This window comes from Phascolarctos cinereus, unplaced genomic scaffold, assembly GCF_003287225.1.
Source record: "Phascolarctos cinereus isolate Bilbo 61053 unplaced genomic scaffold, phaCin_HiC Scaffold_7;HRSCAF=346, whole genome shotgun sequence".
In the NCBI taxonomy this organism is placed as follows: Eukaryota; Metazoa; Chordata; class Mammalia; order Diprotodontia; family Phascolarctidae; genus Phascolarctos; species Phascolarctos cinereus.
The window spans coordinates 46734294-46753394 of record NW_027556180.1 but is presented as its reverse complement, the minus strand read 5'-3'; the positions used below and the strand labels follow the sequence as shown (position 1 = coordinate 46753394).

Here is a 19101-nt window from a genome sequence, read left to right as displayed (position 1 = left end):
AATAGCCACCGAAAGGTTAATCACTAGACCTAGAGGAAGTAGCTATTGTCTGGGAAAGCCAAAGGATGAGTAGAAGCATAAAAATGTGGAGAGTAGCCAGAGAGATTGTTTCATGTATTGCTCTTGGACAACAGCTTGTTGATCTTTTAACGTGTGATTTTTAACTTCAGTTGACATCCAGAAAGGTTGTTGCATAGATGAGAAAGCAACAAGGCTATCCTTTCTCCAGTCCTTCTCATGGAGTGTACAGATGAGGATCTTTCCAAAGATAATGAAAAGGGGTATTCTTAGATCTTCTGCAAGCATAGTAGAATGTTATAAAGAGTCCAGCAGCTCTATACCTCTAGAAGAGAGAAAAAGGTCACAAATTATATTGCTATTCAGTCTTTTTACTGTTTTTCATCCTACCACCACACATCACCAGCTGCAAAATCACCAGATTTTGTTTACATTTTATCATTTATTGACTTTAGCTGAGACTACTATTAGAATGATCATTCTTTATTTCGTCCACTCAAACATGTCCCAGTGAATTGCTCACTTTGATATTCCTCATCATCTAGGTGGTGCAATGGATAGAACATCATGTCTGGAGTCAGGAGGAGTTGAGTTCAAATATAGCCTCAGCCACTTACTAGTTGTGTGACTCTGTGCAAGTCACTGAACCTCTGTTGACTTCAGTTTCCTCATTTGTAAAATAGGGATAATAATAGCACCTACCTCTCAGGGGTATTGTGAGATAATAATTGTAAAACGCATGGCACAACAATACTTGTTCCTTCTCTCCCTTTTTATCCCTAAAATATTTAAGCATCAAAAAAATTGATGATTATCTGCTATGATCTTTTGTTATTTTCCACGAATATCAGTGTGGAAAACTCCCTGTTTGTAAACTTCCTCCCTGAATGGACATCAGTGACTCTTCTGCATCTCTGTAGTCTTCAAAAGTTTCCTGGGGAGGGTTGAGGGCTACTGAGAACTTAAGCAACTTGCCTTTTGGTCACACAGCTAGCATATGTCAGAGATTAATTAAGTCTTGAACTCATATCTTCATGACCATACAGCTGGCTCTCTATCCACTATGTCACAATACTTCATACTAGAAATTAACTAGATTTCTTGAGCACTATGTAGCACCCCTCTCCCAGTGGAACTGGTCAGAAACAGTGGATTGGTGATACCAAATAAGATTAAACCTCAATATAGAACTTTCAGATTTTAAAAAATATTCTCATTTTGACCTCAATGGTATTTTCAACTAGATTTGTAGAGAAGAAAAACCTAATACAAAGAAAAATCTAGTCCAATTCCCACCAAAGGATGGAATATGAGGGCAGCAATCCTCATTATTTACCTGGTATCAGGGCTCATACATACTGAATGTGTGAGCATTTCAAGGCTATTTGAAATATTTGATAGTCTGATTCCCTATCATAAAGTTATTTCCTGGTGAAATCAGTAAATGTTAAGGGAACATAGAAACTGACACAGTCCAATGTTCTCATGCTTTTAAAAGGGTCATTTCTAACAAAAATAATCTTGTTGGGCATGAATGTTTTCATCCTTCTATATCATGAGTCACTAAACTTTTCACATTCTTTGCCCCCAAAAATGCTAATAACTCTCGACCCTGAAAAGACCAAAGAGAGACTGAAAGCACCAATATGTGCAAAAACATTTCTAGCAGTTCTCTTTGTACTAGCCTAAATTTGTAAACTAAGTGGCCACCCATTATTAGGGAAGGTCAAACAAATTATGGTATATAATATTGTTGTTGTTCCATTGTTTCAGTTGTGTGACTCTCCATGACCCCATTTTTGGGATTTTCTTGGCAAAGATACTGGAGTGGTTTGCCATTTCCTTCTCCTGCTCATTTTACAGATGAGGAAATGAAGTGACTTGTCCAGGGTTACATAGCTAACAAGTATCTAAGGCCAGATTTGAACTCATGAGGATGAGTCTTCCTGATCCCAAACCCAATGCTCTATTCTCTGTGCTACCTATCTGCCCATATATAAATATAATGGAATACTATTGTTCCATAAGAATGATGAAAGAGGTAGTTTCAGAGAAACCTGGAAAAACTTGTATGAACTGATGTAGGAGGAAGTGAGCAGAACCAGAGGAGCAATGTACACAGTAACAAAAAGCCTACAAAGGCAAACAACTGTGAAAAGCTTGAGAACTCTGATGAATACAAGGACCAGCCAGAAGTCCAGAGAGCTAATAATGCCATCCACTCCCAACAAGAGAAGTGATGGACTCAAGGTACAAAATGAGACGTGGACTTCTCAACAAAGCCAGTGTAGGAATTTTGCTTCATTATGCATGTTAGTGTTTTTCCTTTCTTTTTTCTCTCTTTAAATGGGATGAGGTATGAGAAAGAAAATAATTTTTAATGGAAGAAACTATCATGATACAAAAAAGTTTTTTTAAAGAAAATGAATATTCTGAAATTAAAATGACCAAGTTTGAGATGTAAGAACACACATTCCTCCATTTTTTTGTGGAGGTGGGAACTATAGACGTGGATGAAATATGTATAATATTAATTATAATATGATATTATAAAAATAACATTATCATTAATTACACTAATTATATTAGTAATATCATATAATATTAATTTGTTGCTATGTTAATGGTTTTTCTGAATTTTTTCTCCTTCAGCATGAAGAATGATTCTCTGAGAGGGGAAGGAGAAGAGAGAGATGCATTGGAAAATCTAGGTAATTTAGAAACAAAATATATCAACAAAACCAATGTCTACTGACCTTGAAACCATTTACCCTATGTACACATTCACTCATGCTTTGTCCATATGACTACAGGGAAGTGGACAGAGGGCTGAAATATTAGGTCAACTTGTTTCATCATAGGTGGTTTTAATGTTGACCAAAGATTACAATTGGTACTTCTAGGATCCAGTCATAAAACCTTCCTCTTTGGTGAGTTGGGGACCAGTCAGGCTGATGAGGTTTTTGGTCTTGGTCTCTTTCTCTGCTAGGAGGATGCAAAAAGCTATTTGATTCCATTGACCAAACAGCCCTGCTCTCTTGGCTTAACTCAGATAATGGGAGAATAATGAGAAAATGGCAAAATGACTCACTTACCCCTGTATGCCCATGGGCACTTTTCTGATGCAAAGATTGTTCCTAAGAGACCAGTGATCAGCTCACTGGTGCAAATTACCAACTCAGTGGTACTTACTAGCCCCTGAATGATGAAAATACTCAAGTGCCAGGGCACAATATGGGGAGGACTTTTGCAGTCTTTCCAAAATTTCAAATCGACTACATAGTTCCTGGGTAAGAAAGGAGAAGGGAATTGATAAGACTAAATTGATTCTGCATCATTTTTCTTGATCCTACTTATAATTAATTAATTTTTATCCCTGTAACTAAGTAATGGTTTTCTATCTCTGAACTCAGTTCAAAAATTCAGCTACCCTGGAAACGGAGTTCTTCTGCTAATCATTGTTCTATTCTCGACTCATGGAAATCTGTTATCTTTGGATGCTACCAATCTGTAACCAATTGTATTCTTTCCCCACCTATGAAGTCCTTTTCTTTGTTCTATACTCCCCAAAAACTATAAAGGGGGAGTTGTTCTGCTCAGGATTTTTGGCTAAAATAGAGGCAGCCATAGACCTATTCTCTTGGCAGGTAGCAACCCTGTTAATGAAGTGTTATCTTCCTCAGTCTACCTTTGTTGAACTTCATTCATAATATAAGGATGTTCATTCATTCATCCTTTCATTTATTCAACAAACATTTATTGTCTACTATGTATAAGAAATTGTTTTAGGGCTAGGAACATAGTGGTAAAAAGTGACATAGTCCCTTCAAGAAGTCTATAGAATACTGGTATTTGAAAGAAATGAGCTTGAGACATACAATGGAAAAAATTCACCCATAAAATGGAAGCAAACAGCAGAATGGATTAGAAACCAGAATCTAGCAATATGTTGTTTACAAGAAGCATACCTGAAACTGAGAGACATACACAGAATTAACATAAGAGGTTAGAGTGGAATCTATTCTGCTTCAGCTGACGTTAAAAAGGCAGGGGTAGCAATCATAATCTCAGACAAACAAAAGCAAAAAAATAGATCTAAAGGAGATCTAATTAAAAGAGATAAGCAGGGAAACTGCATTTTGCTAAAAGGTACTATAGACAATGAAGCAATATCAATACTAAAATATAAGCACCAAATGGTATAGCATCCAAATTCTTAAAGGAAAGGTTAGATGAGTTATAGGAAGAGAGAGTAAAACTATACTAGTGGGTCAAAGAACAAATTATAAAAACAATTATTTCACTAAAGAGAATGACAACAAGACAACATTCCAAAAATTCTGGGATGTAGCCAAAGTAGTACTTAGGGGAAATTTTGTATCTCTAAACACATATATCAATAATAGAAAGAGTAAGTCAATGAATTAGACATGCAACTTTTAAAAAAAACTAGAAAAAGAACAAATTAAAAACCCCTAATTAAACACCAAATTGGAAATTCTGATACTCAAAGGAGAAAGAAATAAAAGTGAAAGAAAACCATTGAATAAAAATAAAACTAGGAGCTGGTTTTACATTAAAAAGAAACAATAAAATAGCTAAACCATTCGTTAACATGATTAAAAGAAAAAAACCAAATTATTAGCATCAAAAATGAACAGGGTGAATGAATCGCCTATGGCGATTACGTTAAAGCAATCATTAGGAGTTATTTTGCTTATTCATATACCAACAAAACTGACAATCTAAGTGAAATGGATGAATGCTTATAAAAAATATATAAATTATTCAGATTACAGAAGAGGAAATGGAATACTAAAATAGCCCTATCTTGCAAAAAGAAGTTGGACAAGCCATAAATGAACTCCCTAGGAAAAAAGTCCTCAGGACCAGATGGATTCACAAGTGAATTCATTTGTTTAATTGATCAGTCGTGTCTGACTGAGGTTTTCTTGGCAAAGGTACAGGAATGGCTTGGCATTTCCTTCTGCAGTTCCTACTGTTGTTCCTTTTGTTGTTTCATTCATTGGTTCATTCTTCCTTCTCGAAGAGGACATCAAGAGGGGGATGTCTTAACTTGCAAGTGAATTGGATTTAAGCGAGGCAGAACCTTACAAAGTCATCAGCCTCACTCTCTCCTCCAGAGTCATCGGAGTCCAGTGGCAAGACATAAGTTGAGACGACCGGAGATGGCCCCCTCAGCTCATTTGACAGATGAGGAAACTGAGGCAAACCAGATCAAGTGACTTACCCAGGGTCATACAGCTAGTAAGTGTCTGAGGCTGGATTTGAACACTAGCTGAGTGAGCCTGGCCAAGTCGCTTAACCCTGTTTGCCTCAATTTCCTCATCTATATGGGGAGAGAAAGTAGAAATTGTCTAGAAGACTGTAACCAGCAGTGATCCTTGTAATAGAGTGCATATCTAGCTATTGCCTGCCCTTACCCTTTATGGAAGGGATATTCCCATTTATCAGCTCCTACAAAACATTTGGGACCCCTATAAATAGCAAACAATGCTATTAATAATCCATATGCTGATCCTAGGATTCCAACACATGAAAATATTACGGCATTGAAATTCTGAAAAAGAAAAAAAAGAAGTTATTCTTTACCTCTTTGAGAATAACCTCACATGAATCACTGGTAGGCAAAGCCACTATTCTGATAAAATGGATGATTCCAGTGATTTTTCATGTGAGTGATTGGTTTACTTTGAGGTTTGAAAGATGCCTTCCTCTCAGTAACCACATAAGGTCAATAATGCAAATATTTGTTGAATCATTTTAGTCGTGTCCAACTCTTCAGGACCCCTTTTGGAGTTGTTGTTGTTTTGGTTTTTTTTTTTGCGAAGATATGTGAGTGGACTGCCATTTTCTTTAGCCCATTTTACAGATAAGGAAATTGAGGCAAACAGGGTTAAGTGACTTACTCAGGGTCACACAGCTAGTAAGTGTCTGAGGCTAGATTTGAACTTGGGAGATGACTCCCAGCCTGGTACTCTATCCACTGTACCACCCTAGGGCAAATATTGCTATTCCCATTTTACAGGTGAGGAAATTGAGGCTCAGAAGTTATATGCTCAGCAAGTCACTTTATCTCTACATGCCTCTATTTGTTTCATCTATAAAATGAGGATAAAATTAGTAGTCCTATTTACCTCCCAGAATTGTTGTCAGGCATAAGTGATCTAACATCCAAAGAGTGCTTTGAAAACTTTGAAGTTATATGCCAATGCTGACCAGCCATTATGTGAAAAAGCTTCATGTTGATTTTTTTTTTTGTCACTGGCTTCCAAGGTGTGTCTCCCTTTCCCCCTTTCTTTCCCCATCTTCCTTGCTGTCTTCCTGACTCACTTGGTCCAATACCAACAGAGTGCAAGCCTCCAAAGTGATACTGTGGGGTTATCTTTCTGATCTGCCTAGGCCAGTGATGCCTCTGGGTGTTGCTGCTCCTTACTCACTTACTGAAAGTGACCTCCCAAATGCAGGATGGTTAAAGCATCCCCAGCAGTCAAAGTTCTTTAGCCGAAAGTACACAACAGCAGGGAAAAATATCTGTCGAGAGAAGGAAGAAGAAACAAATAGTGAGTTTTTGCAAGGGGGAAAGAGCTGTAAGGTCCTCTAAGATGACAGCAGTCTCTGTAGCTGACCACTGGAACGTCAGGAGTATAGAACAGAGAACCATGAAGTACATCATGGACAATATTCTTTATTTTGGTCTTCAAATGGTCACCGAACTTGATTAAACATAGTACTGAAATGAGACAGGCGCTCACAACATCTAAACACGTACCCTCTTTCACCAGGTATACGCGGATGGTGAAAGCTAGAAAACCTGTCTTCATTTGACAGAGAAAAAACCTGGTCTGGAAATCCTATGATTTTTTCCCCTTTCTAGCAAGCTAGGTGATGTAATGGACAGAGTGGAGGATCTGGAACCACAAAGACCCAGGTTTGATTTCTGCCTCAAAGACTTTCTAGGTGTGTGACCTTTAATCTCTCTGAGCCTCAGTTTCCTCATCCATAAAATGGGGGTGATAATAGCACTTACTATGTACAGTTGTTGTGAGATCAAATAAGGTAAAGTCTGTAAAGTGCTTTGCACTTAAAGTGATCTACAAACATTAGCTACTCTCATTAGGATTATTTGTACCTGAACAGCACAATCCATGCCTGGGACAAAAATACAATTTTGTGTCAACTTTTTAATCTGGGACCAACTGGAAGGGCTTCCACCAGTTAATGGTAGAAAGGACACAGGCTCTTTTAGTTAACTAGGTGTTAAGCTCACTTATATCTGAGTTGCTCAAAGACAAGAGCTCTTGGGATCATTTAAACTTGGTGCCCTGGGAAAAACTCCCATCACCCTTCCTATTTACAGCTTTGGATATAACTGTAATAATTTCTTGCTATTCAGAACGGATACATACTACGTGAGTATATGATTTCTTTGGTGTTTTTATGGGGGGGGGCAGACATAATATTGTCTTCAATCGGTTCATTGGGAGACAGCAAACAACCCATTTGACCAAAACAGTAAATAGTCAAGAGATTTTACTTTACTGATTTAAGAAGCCAGAGGGCACTTTGCTCATTTTAAGTCCTTATAAAGAACACACAACAACAAGGAAGCTACTACTGTCTTTTTAGTGGCAGTTAGGTAGCTAGTCAACACACATTTGTTACGCACTTATTCTATACCAGGCACTGGGCTATCAGAGACACAAAAAAAAGGTAAAAATTTAGTGCCCAGCACCTCAAGGAGCTCACATTCTAATGGGGGAGACAACACACAAAAATTGTCCATACAAGGTATTTAGTCATTTTTCAGTCGTGTCCTACTCTTCATGACCCCATTTGGGGTTTTCTTGGCAAAGATACTGGAGCGGTTTGCCGTTTCTTCCCTCCAGAGCATTTTTGCAGAGGAAGAAACTGAGGCAAACAGGGTTAAGTGACTTGCCAAGGGTTACACAGCTAGTAAGTGTCTAAGATTGAATTTGAACTCAGGAAGATGAGTCTTCCTGACTCCAGGCCCAGCACTCTGTCCACGGCACCCCCTAGCGCCCATACAAGGTATAAACATTGTAAATAGAAGGTAATCTCAGAGTAAAGGTACCAGCAGAGAGCCAGACTCAGGAAGCAGCAGATGAACATATCCCCAGATGGCTAAGTCTGATGAAAACGAAGGGGCAGGAGCCAGTCCGATGCCCTGGAAGGGGGAAAACGATTTGGGATTTTTGATTCATTTACTCACCAAGATCCCACTTCCCAGAAATCCTCCAAACCTCCAGGCCTCATCGGGAATTTTGTCAGATGATACAAACTGCATTCCAGGGAAGAAGAGGAGACTATTAAGGAATATGCTCATCATCGCCAGAGGCAGGAGTGCCAAACCCAGGCACTGAGTACAATCTGTAGAGCACATCGTACTGACTGATGGACAGACGCCTCTCACCTAGTAAGAAAGCAGCCTCCATAGACCAAGGAGTTACCAGTGCCCCTGGGAAAGTTGACTTGACCAGGCTATGCCAGAGCTGGTGAATGGTTTAGTTCTCTGATGCAGTCCTGAGGGGCTGGTGAGGGGCAGGAGATAGGATTCTAAGGGGTCCTCAAACCCTGTCCCAGAGGGCCACTTCTCAGATATAGGCAGGGCTCCCCACAGCATTCATGGGCTCTTCTTTGATCTGGAAGCTTTTCAGTTTTGTATGTCCATAAAGTTCATTACCTACTGAGTATTCACTTTGCCATGGAGACCAGTACCTTGTATTATTATTCTGGCAATCCAGACCAAAAAAAATTGCATAGCTGGAACTGGGAACTGGAAAGAACACGACTTTAGATCTTCTTTGCTTTCAGCTCTTACAGGTTCATACCCTTGTCCACTATGAAAACACACACACACACACACACACACACACACACACACACACACACACAAAGGAAAAACATAATCAGGTGGCGAGAATTCAACTCCAGAAGCTCCTATCCTTACTCGTAGATGATAATTCCCTGTACCTCAAAAACAAGCCTTTAAATATCTTTGAGAGTTCAGCAATTAAACATACCAGAAGTGGAACATTAGTATAGAGATGGAAGAAACTGTCATCCACAGCCAGTTAGTTGGGCATGACAGTGCTCCCTAAAAACCTGCAAACAATTTTTAGTAGCTATCATCTTGCTGAATATTTGTAATATCCAAACTACATGGAATAAAAAACTTTCAAAATATAGAGACTGTGGAAGTAGAAAGAGGGGCAAAAGTTTGAGGTCTCTCTCCTCTTCATACAGTTTTTTGGGGAAGCAAACCAACTCTTCCCTGTACCACTCTGGGGTCAGTTCATTAGCATGCCCAGATCATCTCAAAGGTATAGATGAAACTTCAAAGCCATCACCTCAGTCATCAGCACCTTTTGATGTTCTGCTGTTGTGGAGCTGTGGAGCCTGGAGTATGGAACTGACCAGAAACCTTGACAGCTGTGCCTAGGTGATTTCCCCTGAATCAGCACATAGTACCAGGATATGAATTTTGGTTAATATATGATACAGTTTGTAAATGATGCTCCTTTGATCTTTGGAATGGTATGTATGTAACTTCTAGATTCCTGCTATTACCACTTCATATTAGCTACTTGCAAACTTACTATGCTGACCAGAGGTAAGAGAGGGTGGTCAGGAGAACCAGAATGAGATACGATTTTAATATGACCCCATTAAGTAACACAATCTTAGGTGTTGTTCTCTCTGTTAGAGTTACAGCAATGAGTCCCACTTTCCTTTGTCTTGTTTATTTAAGCCCTCCTCACTTCTATCTGCCAGTGTATCAAAGAAAAAGTCTTGGTTTGCATTTAAAGACTTCACACCTAGCTCCTACCCTTTCTTCCCAAGATTCTCAGTGACAGGAATTTGAATTCTGAAAAGGGTGGGGAGACCTAGAAAAGGGATATTAAAGAAAGGAGAAAAAAAGAAATTAGAAAATAATAGATTATACTAATAATTTAAATGACTAATTAAAAATTTTAAAAAGAAATCCAATATGGTGGCAACTATGTGCCCCACATCCTACTGGAGATTTTAGAGAATTCCATATTGTACCTTCTTAACACTTTTGGGGTATAGTAAGACTCTCTCCCACATTTATCAAAGCTGTCTTCATATGGGGAAGCCAGAAAAGATGCATCTCTGGCATCCTCTCTGGAAGTTGGAAGCGCCTGAAGAGTCTCAAGATGCAAAACAACTCAAGAGACCAAATCTTTCCTGTCCTGTCCTTGCAAACTCCACCCCCGCCCTCACAGAGGCACAGGTACTGATGTCCACCAATGAGGAGATCACACATTAAGGGTTAACAAGGCTAACTCCTCTATTTGTTCAAGTGGTCCCATTCCATCCCAACACCTCCAAATACTGCACTCTGTATCGTTCCCACTTTTTCATGTATTTGCAATCTCTCCTTCTCTACTGACTCCTTTTCTACTTCCTACAAAAGTACCCATGTCTCCCCCATCTTAAAACAAACCTCACTTGATCTTTCCATCCCTGCTATCATCCTATATCTCTTCTGCCCTAAATTCCTCAAAAAGGCCGTCTACAATAGATGCTTCCCCTTCCTCTCTGCTCACTCCCACTCCCTTCTTATCCCCTTACAATCTGACTTCTAACTTTACCATTCCACTAAAACTGCTCTCTCCAAAGTTACTAATCTTTTAGTTGCCAAATCCAATGACCTTTTCTCAGTCCTCATTCTCCTTGACCCCTCTACAGCCTTTGATACTGTGCATCATTTTCTCCTTCATATTCTCTCCTCTCTATGTTAACAGGATAGTACTATCTCTCGGATTTCTTCCTATTCCTCTGAAGACCCATCTTTATCTGCTTAACTGGATGCTTTTTCCAAATCATGACCTCTAACAATAGGTATCCTTCAGGGATTTATCCTGGGCTGTCTTCTCTTCTCCCAATATACTATTTCACTTTATGATGTCATCAGCTCTCATGGATTTAATTTCCATCTGGAGATGCAAATGATTCTCAAATCTCTATTGACTTCCAATATCAAATCTCTAAATGCCCTTTAGACACTTCAAACTGGACACTCCTCAAACCAGCAGACATCTTAACCACAACATGTCCAAGACTGAACTCCTTATCTTTCCCTTTAAGCCCCTGCCCCATCTTCTCTAATACTATCAAAGACAACACCATCTTCCCAGTCCCTAAGGCTTGCAATCTAGGAGTCATCCTCAATCCTTCACTATCTCTCACCCCTCATATCCAAGCTGTTGCCAAGACCTATTGATTTCCCCTTTACAACCTCTCTCAAATATTCTCCTTTCTCTTTGACACCGCTACCACTTGGGAGCAGGCCCTTATCACATCACACCTAGATTATTGCAATAGCCGTTAGTGGTTCTGCCTGCCCCAAGTCTCTCCTCCCTCCAATCCATTCTCCATTCAGCCACCAAAGTGATTTTCCTAAAGCACAGGAGTAATCATATCACCCACTTCCCCTCAATAAACTCCATTGGCTCCCTATCACCCCTAGGATGAAACACAAGATGCTGTGTTGACATTCAAAACCCTTCATAACCTAGCCCTTCCACCCCGACCTTTCCAGTCTTCTTACATGTCACTCCCTGACCCCTACTCTTTGTTCCAGGGACACTGGCCTCCTTCCTGTTCCACAAACAAGACACACCATCCCTTGGCTTTGGGCATTTTTTCTGTCTCCCATAACTGGAATGCTTTTCCCTTCTCCATTCCAACTACTGCTTTTCCCGGCTTCTTTTAAGTCCCAACTAAAATCCCATCTTTTACTTGAAGTTTTCTCTAACCCCATAATTGTAGCACCTCCCTGTGTTATAATTACTTGTTATTTATCTTATATGTAGCTCACTTCACATATATGTATTTGCTTGCTGTCTCTTTCATTAGTCTGTAAGCTCCTTGAGGGCAGGGGCCGTCTTTTGCCTCTTTTTGTATCCCAAGAGGTTAGCACAGTGCCTGGCCCATAGTGGGCACTCAATGTTTGTTGACTGCTGACTAATGCCACTGTACTGTCACACTGCTCCTGGTGCCATCTGGTTTGCAGATGGGATAGCCCCCAAGTTTTCCCCAATCCTAAGCAGCCATGGGAGCAGAGCTCCTGTACCAAGGCAAGTGCCCAGCCTGGCTTCCCAAGCCTAAGGACTCATTGTTCCTGTAGTGATAGGCAAATAACCATTTAAACATTTCCATTTCCTCTAGTTCTTTACCTTTTTGGTTCATGGGTTCCTTTATCAATCTGGTGAGATAAAATAAGCAAGTGATAATATAAGTCTATGAGCATCCCTGTTGCATTTTGGGGAGCCCCTTTTACACATATCATGCTTTATTTTTCTCCAGAACATGAAAATGGAATCTAGTTGAGCAACACAGGTATCAGCTTCACAAGCTAACAAACTGAAGAGACAACTAAGTGACTGTGTTTCACGTAACTGTGGCTAATGGCTTGCAAGTGAGAGCATTCCTGGTGGACACGTGCTAATCTTATTTTGCTGAGGGTCTAGGGTCTCCTGCTTTAGACAAAGAAGTAAAATTACTTAATGGACTTGGAGTTACCATTTCCCAGTTGTGTAACCCTGGGCCGGTCACATTACCAAGCTTCAGTTTCTTCATCTGTACAATGTGGACAGTAACAGTAACCAGTGGAGTTGTTGTGAATCTCAAAAGCCCTAGGTAAATGAGGATGTAAAAGGAGTGCTCCATGAGACCTGTCAAAGCTGGAGGTGAGAAGAGGCTGAAAGAGAAAGACATGGAAATAGGAAAGACGGGTGCCTTCCAATGCAGAGTAGATATTCTCTACCTGAAAAGGACCTAAGGCCTGAAGAACTTAATAGCATATGAAGAGGACAGTGAGATAATGAACTTGACTTTATAGCAGAGATTGCATTCATATCTTTGAACCTGGCCATTCATCTTCATAAGATCCTAAAAGGAGTGTGGGAAATGGAACTGGACTGGATTAGATCAATATAATGGATACCATTCTTAACCTGGTATTCCAGAGAACCTTAATGGGTCCGTGGATAGATTTCAATAGATTCATGAACTTGGATGGGAAAAAAATAACTTTATTTTCATTGACTTCCCATTAAAATTTAGCATTTCCTTCAACTGTGATTTTTTTCTTTTTAATTTTATTTCTTTTTAACATTTTTTCTTTTTTAAGTTGTGAGTTCCAGATTCTATCCCTCCCTCCCCCACCCACTGAGAAGGCAAACAATATGATATCAATAAAATATGTGAAATAATGCAAAACAAATTTCTATGTCAGCCATATTCCCCCTCCCCCAAATAAAGTAAGAATAACAAAGAGAGAAAATTATACTTTAATTTATCCTCAGAGTTCATCAGTTCTCTCTCTGGAGGTGGTAGCATTTTCTAATCATGAGTCCTTTGGAATTGTCTTGCGTCACTGTGTTGATCAGAATAGCCAAGTCTTTCACAGTTGATCCTCATTATAGCACTGCTCTTCCTGTACACAGTGATCTCCTGGCTCTTCTCACTTCACTTTGGATCAGTTCATATAGGGTTTTTTCTGATACCATTCCCCTCATCATTTCCCACAGCACAATGGTTTTCCATGAGCATCATATGTCACAACTTGTTCAATCATTCTTCAATCAATGGGCATCCTCTCGATTTCCAATTCTTTGTCACCACCAAAAGAGCTGTTATAAATATTTTTGTATATATAGGACCTCTTCCTTTTTTCTCTGACCTCTTTGGGATACAGGCCTAGTAGTGGTATTGCTAGGTCAAAGGGTATGCATATCAATTATAAATTCTTCAGAGAAGGGGCACCTAGGTTTCACCACACTGTCGGAAGAGATCTGTGACACAAAGATGGTTAAGGACTGTGGCCCTAAAGTAAGGTGGAGTAAAGTAAAGTAAAGTAAAGTGAGGGAAAGGGACTCTGAGTCAGGAAGGATATGTGGAACAGACCTCTCTGAGCTCCTGCCTGGAGGTAACAAAACAACCTCAGAGCTAGGGTTCTGGGGGAGTCAAAGGAAGAGATTTTTGCTGATCCTAACCTAAGCTAAAAGGTCACTGAGTAACTAGGTGGTGCAGTTGATAAAGCACTGGAAGTGGAGTCAGAAAGGCCTGAGTTCAAATCCAGCCTCAGACACTTACTAGCTGTGTGACCCTAGCAAGTCATTCAACCCCTATTATATCAGCTGCCTCATCTATAAAATAGAGATCATAACAGCACCTACCTTCTAGGTAAGTCATTTTGCCTCTCTCTACCTCAGTTTCTTCATCTATAAAATGGGAATTATTATTGCATTTACCTCCTGGGGAAGTCATTTAACCTTTATCTACTTCAGTTTCTTCATCTGTAAAATGGGGATTATAATTGTGCCTACCTCCCAGGGTTGTTGTGATGATGAAATGAGATAAAAATTATAAAGCACTTAGCACAGTGCCTGGCACAAAATAAGCATTATATAAGCATTAGCTAGTGTTATTATTGCTACTGCTATCATCAACATCATCATTGCTCTTGCTGAAAGAACACCATCTCAGTCCGGCTAAAGAGTATAATCTCACACATCAGAATCCTATTAAAGGGCAAGCCCAGGAGGCCAGCAGATTGGCCTATGAGAAGACTCCAGTGGCCAATCAGCTCCCATAGCCCAGCAGAGCAGGAGCAACCCAAGAAGCCAGGAGGTACCATCCAGTAACCACTGCCCAGGGTGGCACCACCTGGCCGGCACCACCTTGCACTGTCCAGCAGCCACTATCCAGGGTGGTGCCACCTGGGCTTCCAGGAACTGTCCAAAAGCCACCCATCCAAGGCAGCACCACCTGGCCAACGCTGCCAGGCAGCCGCTGCCCAACAGCAAAGCTATCTGCCTGCCCATCTAGCAGAGAAGCTGTCTCTTTTGAGAAGCCAGCCCAGCTGATTATTCCATCCCTTTGAGAGGATTTTCCAGAGAAAGAAATGACATCAAGGTCAAAGCTGTGAGTTGCCTTGCCACAGAGGCTCCCTCTCCAGTGCCTCACTATCACGACACTTCGCCTTTGCCTTTGCTAAAGACCTAAGTCTTCTGGCTGACTCTTAAGGGGAAACACACAAGATAGTGTAAGGACTATACGGATCCACACGGTTATCCTTAGAGCCCTGAAAGCTTTAGCAACCACTCTTCTGGGGAATCATCTTTGCCAATGTGACCATCAAAGCTGGGCAAGTGATCCCAGAGAGGGGTATTACCTAAGTTTTTGTTTTTTGAGACAATGGAGTTAAGTGAGTTGCCCAGGGTCACACAACTAAAAAGTGTCTGAAGCTGGATTTGAACTGAGGTCTTCCTGATTTCAGGGCCAGAGGTCTATCCATTCTACCACCTAGCTGCCCAGGTTATTGCACAAGTTAAAGAGAATTTCGTTTCATTTAATTTACTCAACAACTACTAAGTTACTAGTTACCATGGGGGCAAAGAAAAAAAGCCACGGATGATACAATCTCTTCTCTCAAGGAGCATACAGTACTTGGGAAGAGACAGAATAATGTCAGTTTATAAAGTGCCTGTGATTACATCCATGTGGGAACAACCTCCCTATAACTTGTGGTCCCAAGACAGTTGCCTGAGGCTCAGAGATTAAGTGACTTGCCCATGGGCACGGTCATAAGGCAATGTAGTCTCTGACTACCCAGTCCTGCATTCTCCCCAATTCACCACATTGCCTCTAGGGCTAAGAAATGAAACGATCTGAAAAGAAAACAAGAATTGTAGTCTCCAACCTAGAGACATGCTTGTTTAGCAACTCAGCCTGTATTTTCCCACATAAATTAAATTATGAGTCATATTATATTATAAATGTAGTCAGGATGTCCAGATCGCTCACCAAAGACCTGTTTAGCAGGTCTGTTGTTGTGTGCCGTGTGTAAAATTCATTCTCTGGGGAACTCATTTTGAGTTCCATCTCCGGTGCTGAGGACTCCTAGATTCTAGAGATGAAAGGACCTTAGAGGCCAGATCTACTCTCATCCCTTCATTTTACAGATGAGAAACCGAGGTCTCTAGAGTGAAGTGCCCAAGGACCCCCAGGTGTCCCCATTCCATCCTATTACCCTTGCCACTATAACTATTGGTCAAAGATAGAGACTACAAGCCCAGCCCCAAATTTGATGCTCTGGAGAACGAAGAAGCAAGAAAAGACACATCCCCTGGCCTGGGGGAGCTTACATACTTGGAAGGGAAACAACCCTGTGGCACATGAAACCAACATAGAAGATGGTACAATAGTTCATATATTTAGGTGTTGAATCATGTGGTTCAATAGCCAGGCTGTTGGCATACGATTCTTGATTCTCCCCCATAGTCAATATCTCTTGCATCTATACTCTTGTAGGTTTTCTCATTCTATCCTCACAACCAGCCTGTGAGATGGATTCTATCATTATCCCCATTTTAGAGATAAGGACACTGAATGAGAGAGCTTAAGGGGCTTTCCCGTGGTGACACAGCTAATTAAATTTAAAATGGGACTTGAGCTCAGCTCTTCCTAAAACCAAACCCAGCATTCCCTCCTTTCAGACACCTAGCTAGCTGCCTCGTGGCTAAAGGGCTAGCCTTAGAGTTAGGAAGACCCCAAAGCACCTTATAGTGCCTCTGACATACCCTAATAGTATGACTATAGGCAAGTCCTGTAATACCTGAGGGCCCTGCACATCCGAAGCTAAAAGTCACAGAACAGGAGCCTGTCTTGTATTGCTGGAGGCAAATTCCATATCCCAAACCACAGCTCCCCCTCCAAAGGAAGAAGAGAATACGGAACAACACTTTGACCTTCATCTGTGACCTTCTCTATCGAGGGATCTGCATTTGCGCTTTGCAGCCCCACCTCCACCTGTGAGCCAGTGGCTAGCCAGAGCCTAGCTGGCAATTTTCTACCTGTAACCTGGAAAAGTCACTTAACCTCTATCTACCTTAGCTTTTTCCACTGTAAAAAGAGGATTAATTATAATGCCTTCCTCCCAGGGTTGTGGTGAGGATCAAATGAAATATTTTTGTAAGGCACTGGCATACAGTAGGTGTTTAATACGTTTGTTCTTTTTCTCTCTCCCTTCCCATTCCCTTCTCTCTGCTCCAAATGCACCACAGCTCCTGGCAGGTAGCAGCTGTTGGGCTGGAAGCCTAATATAGGCTGGCTCCCAGAATGTCCTGGAAAGTTTGGCGTTAATTCCTAGGACTCCCTGGGAGAAAGGCTCCAATTCCTCCCAAATGCTGGGGTGGCGTGGAAGTCTCAGACAGGCCATGGCTGCTCCCAAGGCAGGCTCAGGGTCTGAGAGAAATAAGATAAAGAAATCGGGCTTTTTCCCCGATGTTTTTACCAATCCAGACCTCAGTATTGCCTAGATCCCAGCTCAATATTTTTACCTGAATGGTTCCAATTTTCTCCGGATGTGCGGCACTGGATAAACCGGCAGTTCTTAACCTGGGTTCTATGAACTTGATTTTGAAAATATTTTGCTAAATGTACTCCAATATAACTAGTTTTCTTTATAATCCTGCGTGCTTTAGGCGATTCAAAATTTTCGTTCTGCCGGGGCGCCCAGGCTGCCTTAGGGCTACGAACAGGCACAGTGTGCCCAGGCAGAGACCCCGTTTGGAGGCGATCCCACCAACCTGTTTGGAGGCCGGCCCAGACTCCGCCGAAGAGCAGAACACTCAGCCCCCAAGAACCTTCCACTCTCAGTTATCCCGTCGTCCCCCCCCCCCCGAATTACTTGTATCTACATTGAGTTCCTACTTACCTCCGTTTTTGTTGTTACCTCGGGACTGGGGTGCGATGACTGTTGGCGGCAGAGTAACAATCAAGAAGCAGGAATCTTTGCAGCAGTTACGGGGCTGCCTCATTGTACTGGGCTCGCGGGGATGGGGGGTGGGAAGAATAAACCGCTGGTAAATCGGTGGGGGGACTCGCAGTTGGGCTGGCCAGGCAGTTAGAACTTTGGAAAGGGCTGGCGCTAGCGGATGAAAATGGGGCCAGAGGTGCTAGCTAAGAACTAGAGAAGACAGAGATAAGGGGAGCATTCCTCCTTAAAGCTCAGCACAAGCCGTCATCTTCGAGAGGCCATTCCAAGCCCAGACCCTTCCAAGCACTGTATTTCTTTTGTACCCATCCTAATACCTACCAGTGATCCAGTCGTATCTGTCATCTCCAACATAAACTTACAGAAGGCAGATACTTATCCCACCAGGTACTCCTGTACCTCAGCCCAGCACCTTGGTGGGTACTTCGTGAATCATTCCGCAGACGTGGTAGGGGAGGAGGAGAGGACTGGAGCCTTTGATAATAGACCCATTGAGGAGCTGAGGCAGGAGGGGAGAGGGTGAGAAGCCAGCTGGGTGGTTGGAAAGTATGGGGAAGAGGCCCAAAGCCATAGGAAAGAGAAGAAGGCCTTTAAGCACAGTCTGGGAGATATTAATTTGAATGAGAAATGATTTGTTAAATGGAATTGAATCTTGTCTAGCAGAGTGGATTGAGTCTTCAGGCTCAAGAGCTATTATTAGGCATTTAAGTTTATATCATTCCTGAGTTGGGGGAGATGAGCATATTTTGATTACCATTAGACTGTTTTTGCAGAAAGCAATATGGGTTTGTACAGCAAAGCACTGTACCAAAGGTACAAAATATTTTAGAAATATTATATATCATTATAAAAATAACCATGTGTATTACCTACTAAAGAGACTCAAATCTATGATCTCATCACTTCTGGAGTTCCTCTACTGATATAGATGGCAGCCTCTCAGTACCTGCCAATCCATGGTGATCCTTCTCCATGTTCTCCTAAAATGCAGCCACAGGGAGCCCAATCAACATTTTGAAAGCCTTCCTCAATTTGATGACCAAGAACCAAGTTTTGAACTCGGGTCTTTCAGGATTGTACCAATGTACACACTGCCCCACCTAGACTCTAAAAGCTGAAGCTGGGTGGCATAGTGGATAGAGTGCTGCGCTTGGAGTTGGGCAGACGAGTTTGAAGCTCTTCTTCAGACCTCTGCTGGCTGTGTGAATTTGGGTAAGTTAGCTATGTCT

General features: G+C 41.4%; 1 protein-coding gene across 1 annotated transcript; it reads right to left on the bottom strand.

The window, feature by feature from the left end:
- Positions 1–87: 87 nt before the first annotated feature.
- LOC110204786 (transmembrane 4 L6 family member 4-like) lies at positions 88–18308 on the bottom strand. The gene is made up of 6 exons (XM_020980910.2): positions 17813–18308; positions 8273–8900; positions 6484–6573; positions 5463–5599; positions 3114–3304; positions 88–343 (listed from the first exon to the last, which is right to left on the bottom strand). Exons 2-6 carry the CDS (start codon positions 8441–8443, stop codon positions 336–338), a joined length of 597 nt encoding a protein of 198 aa, XP_020836569.1. The 5' UTR covers positions 8444–8900; positions 17813–18308; the 3' UTR covers positions 88–335.
- Positions 18309–19101: the final 793 nt, after the last annotated feature.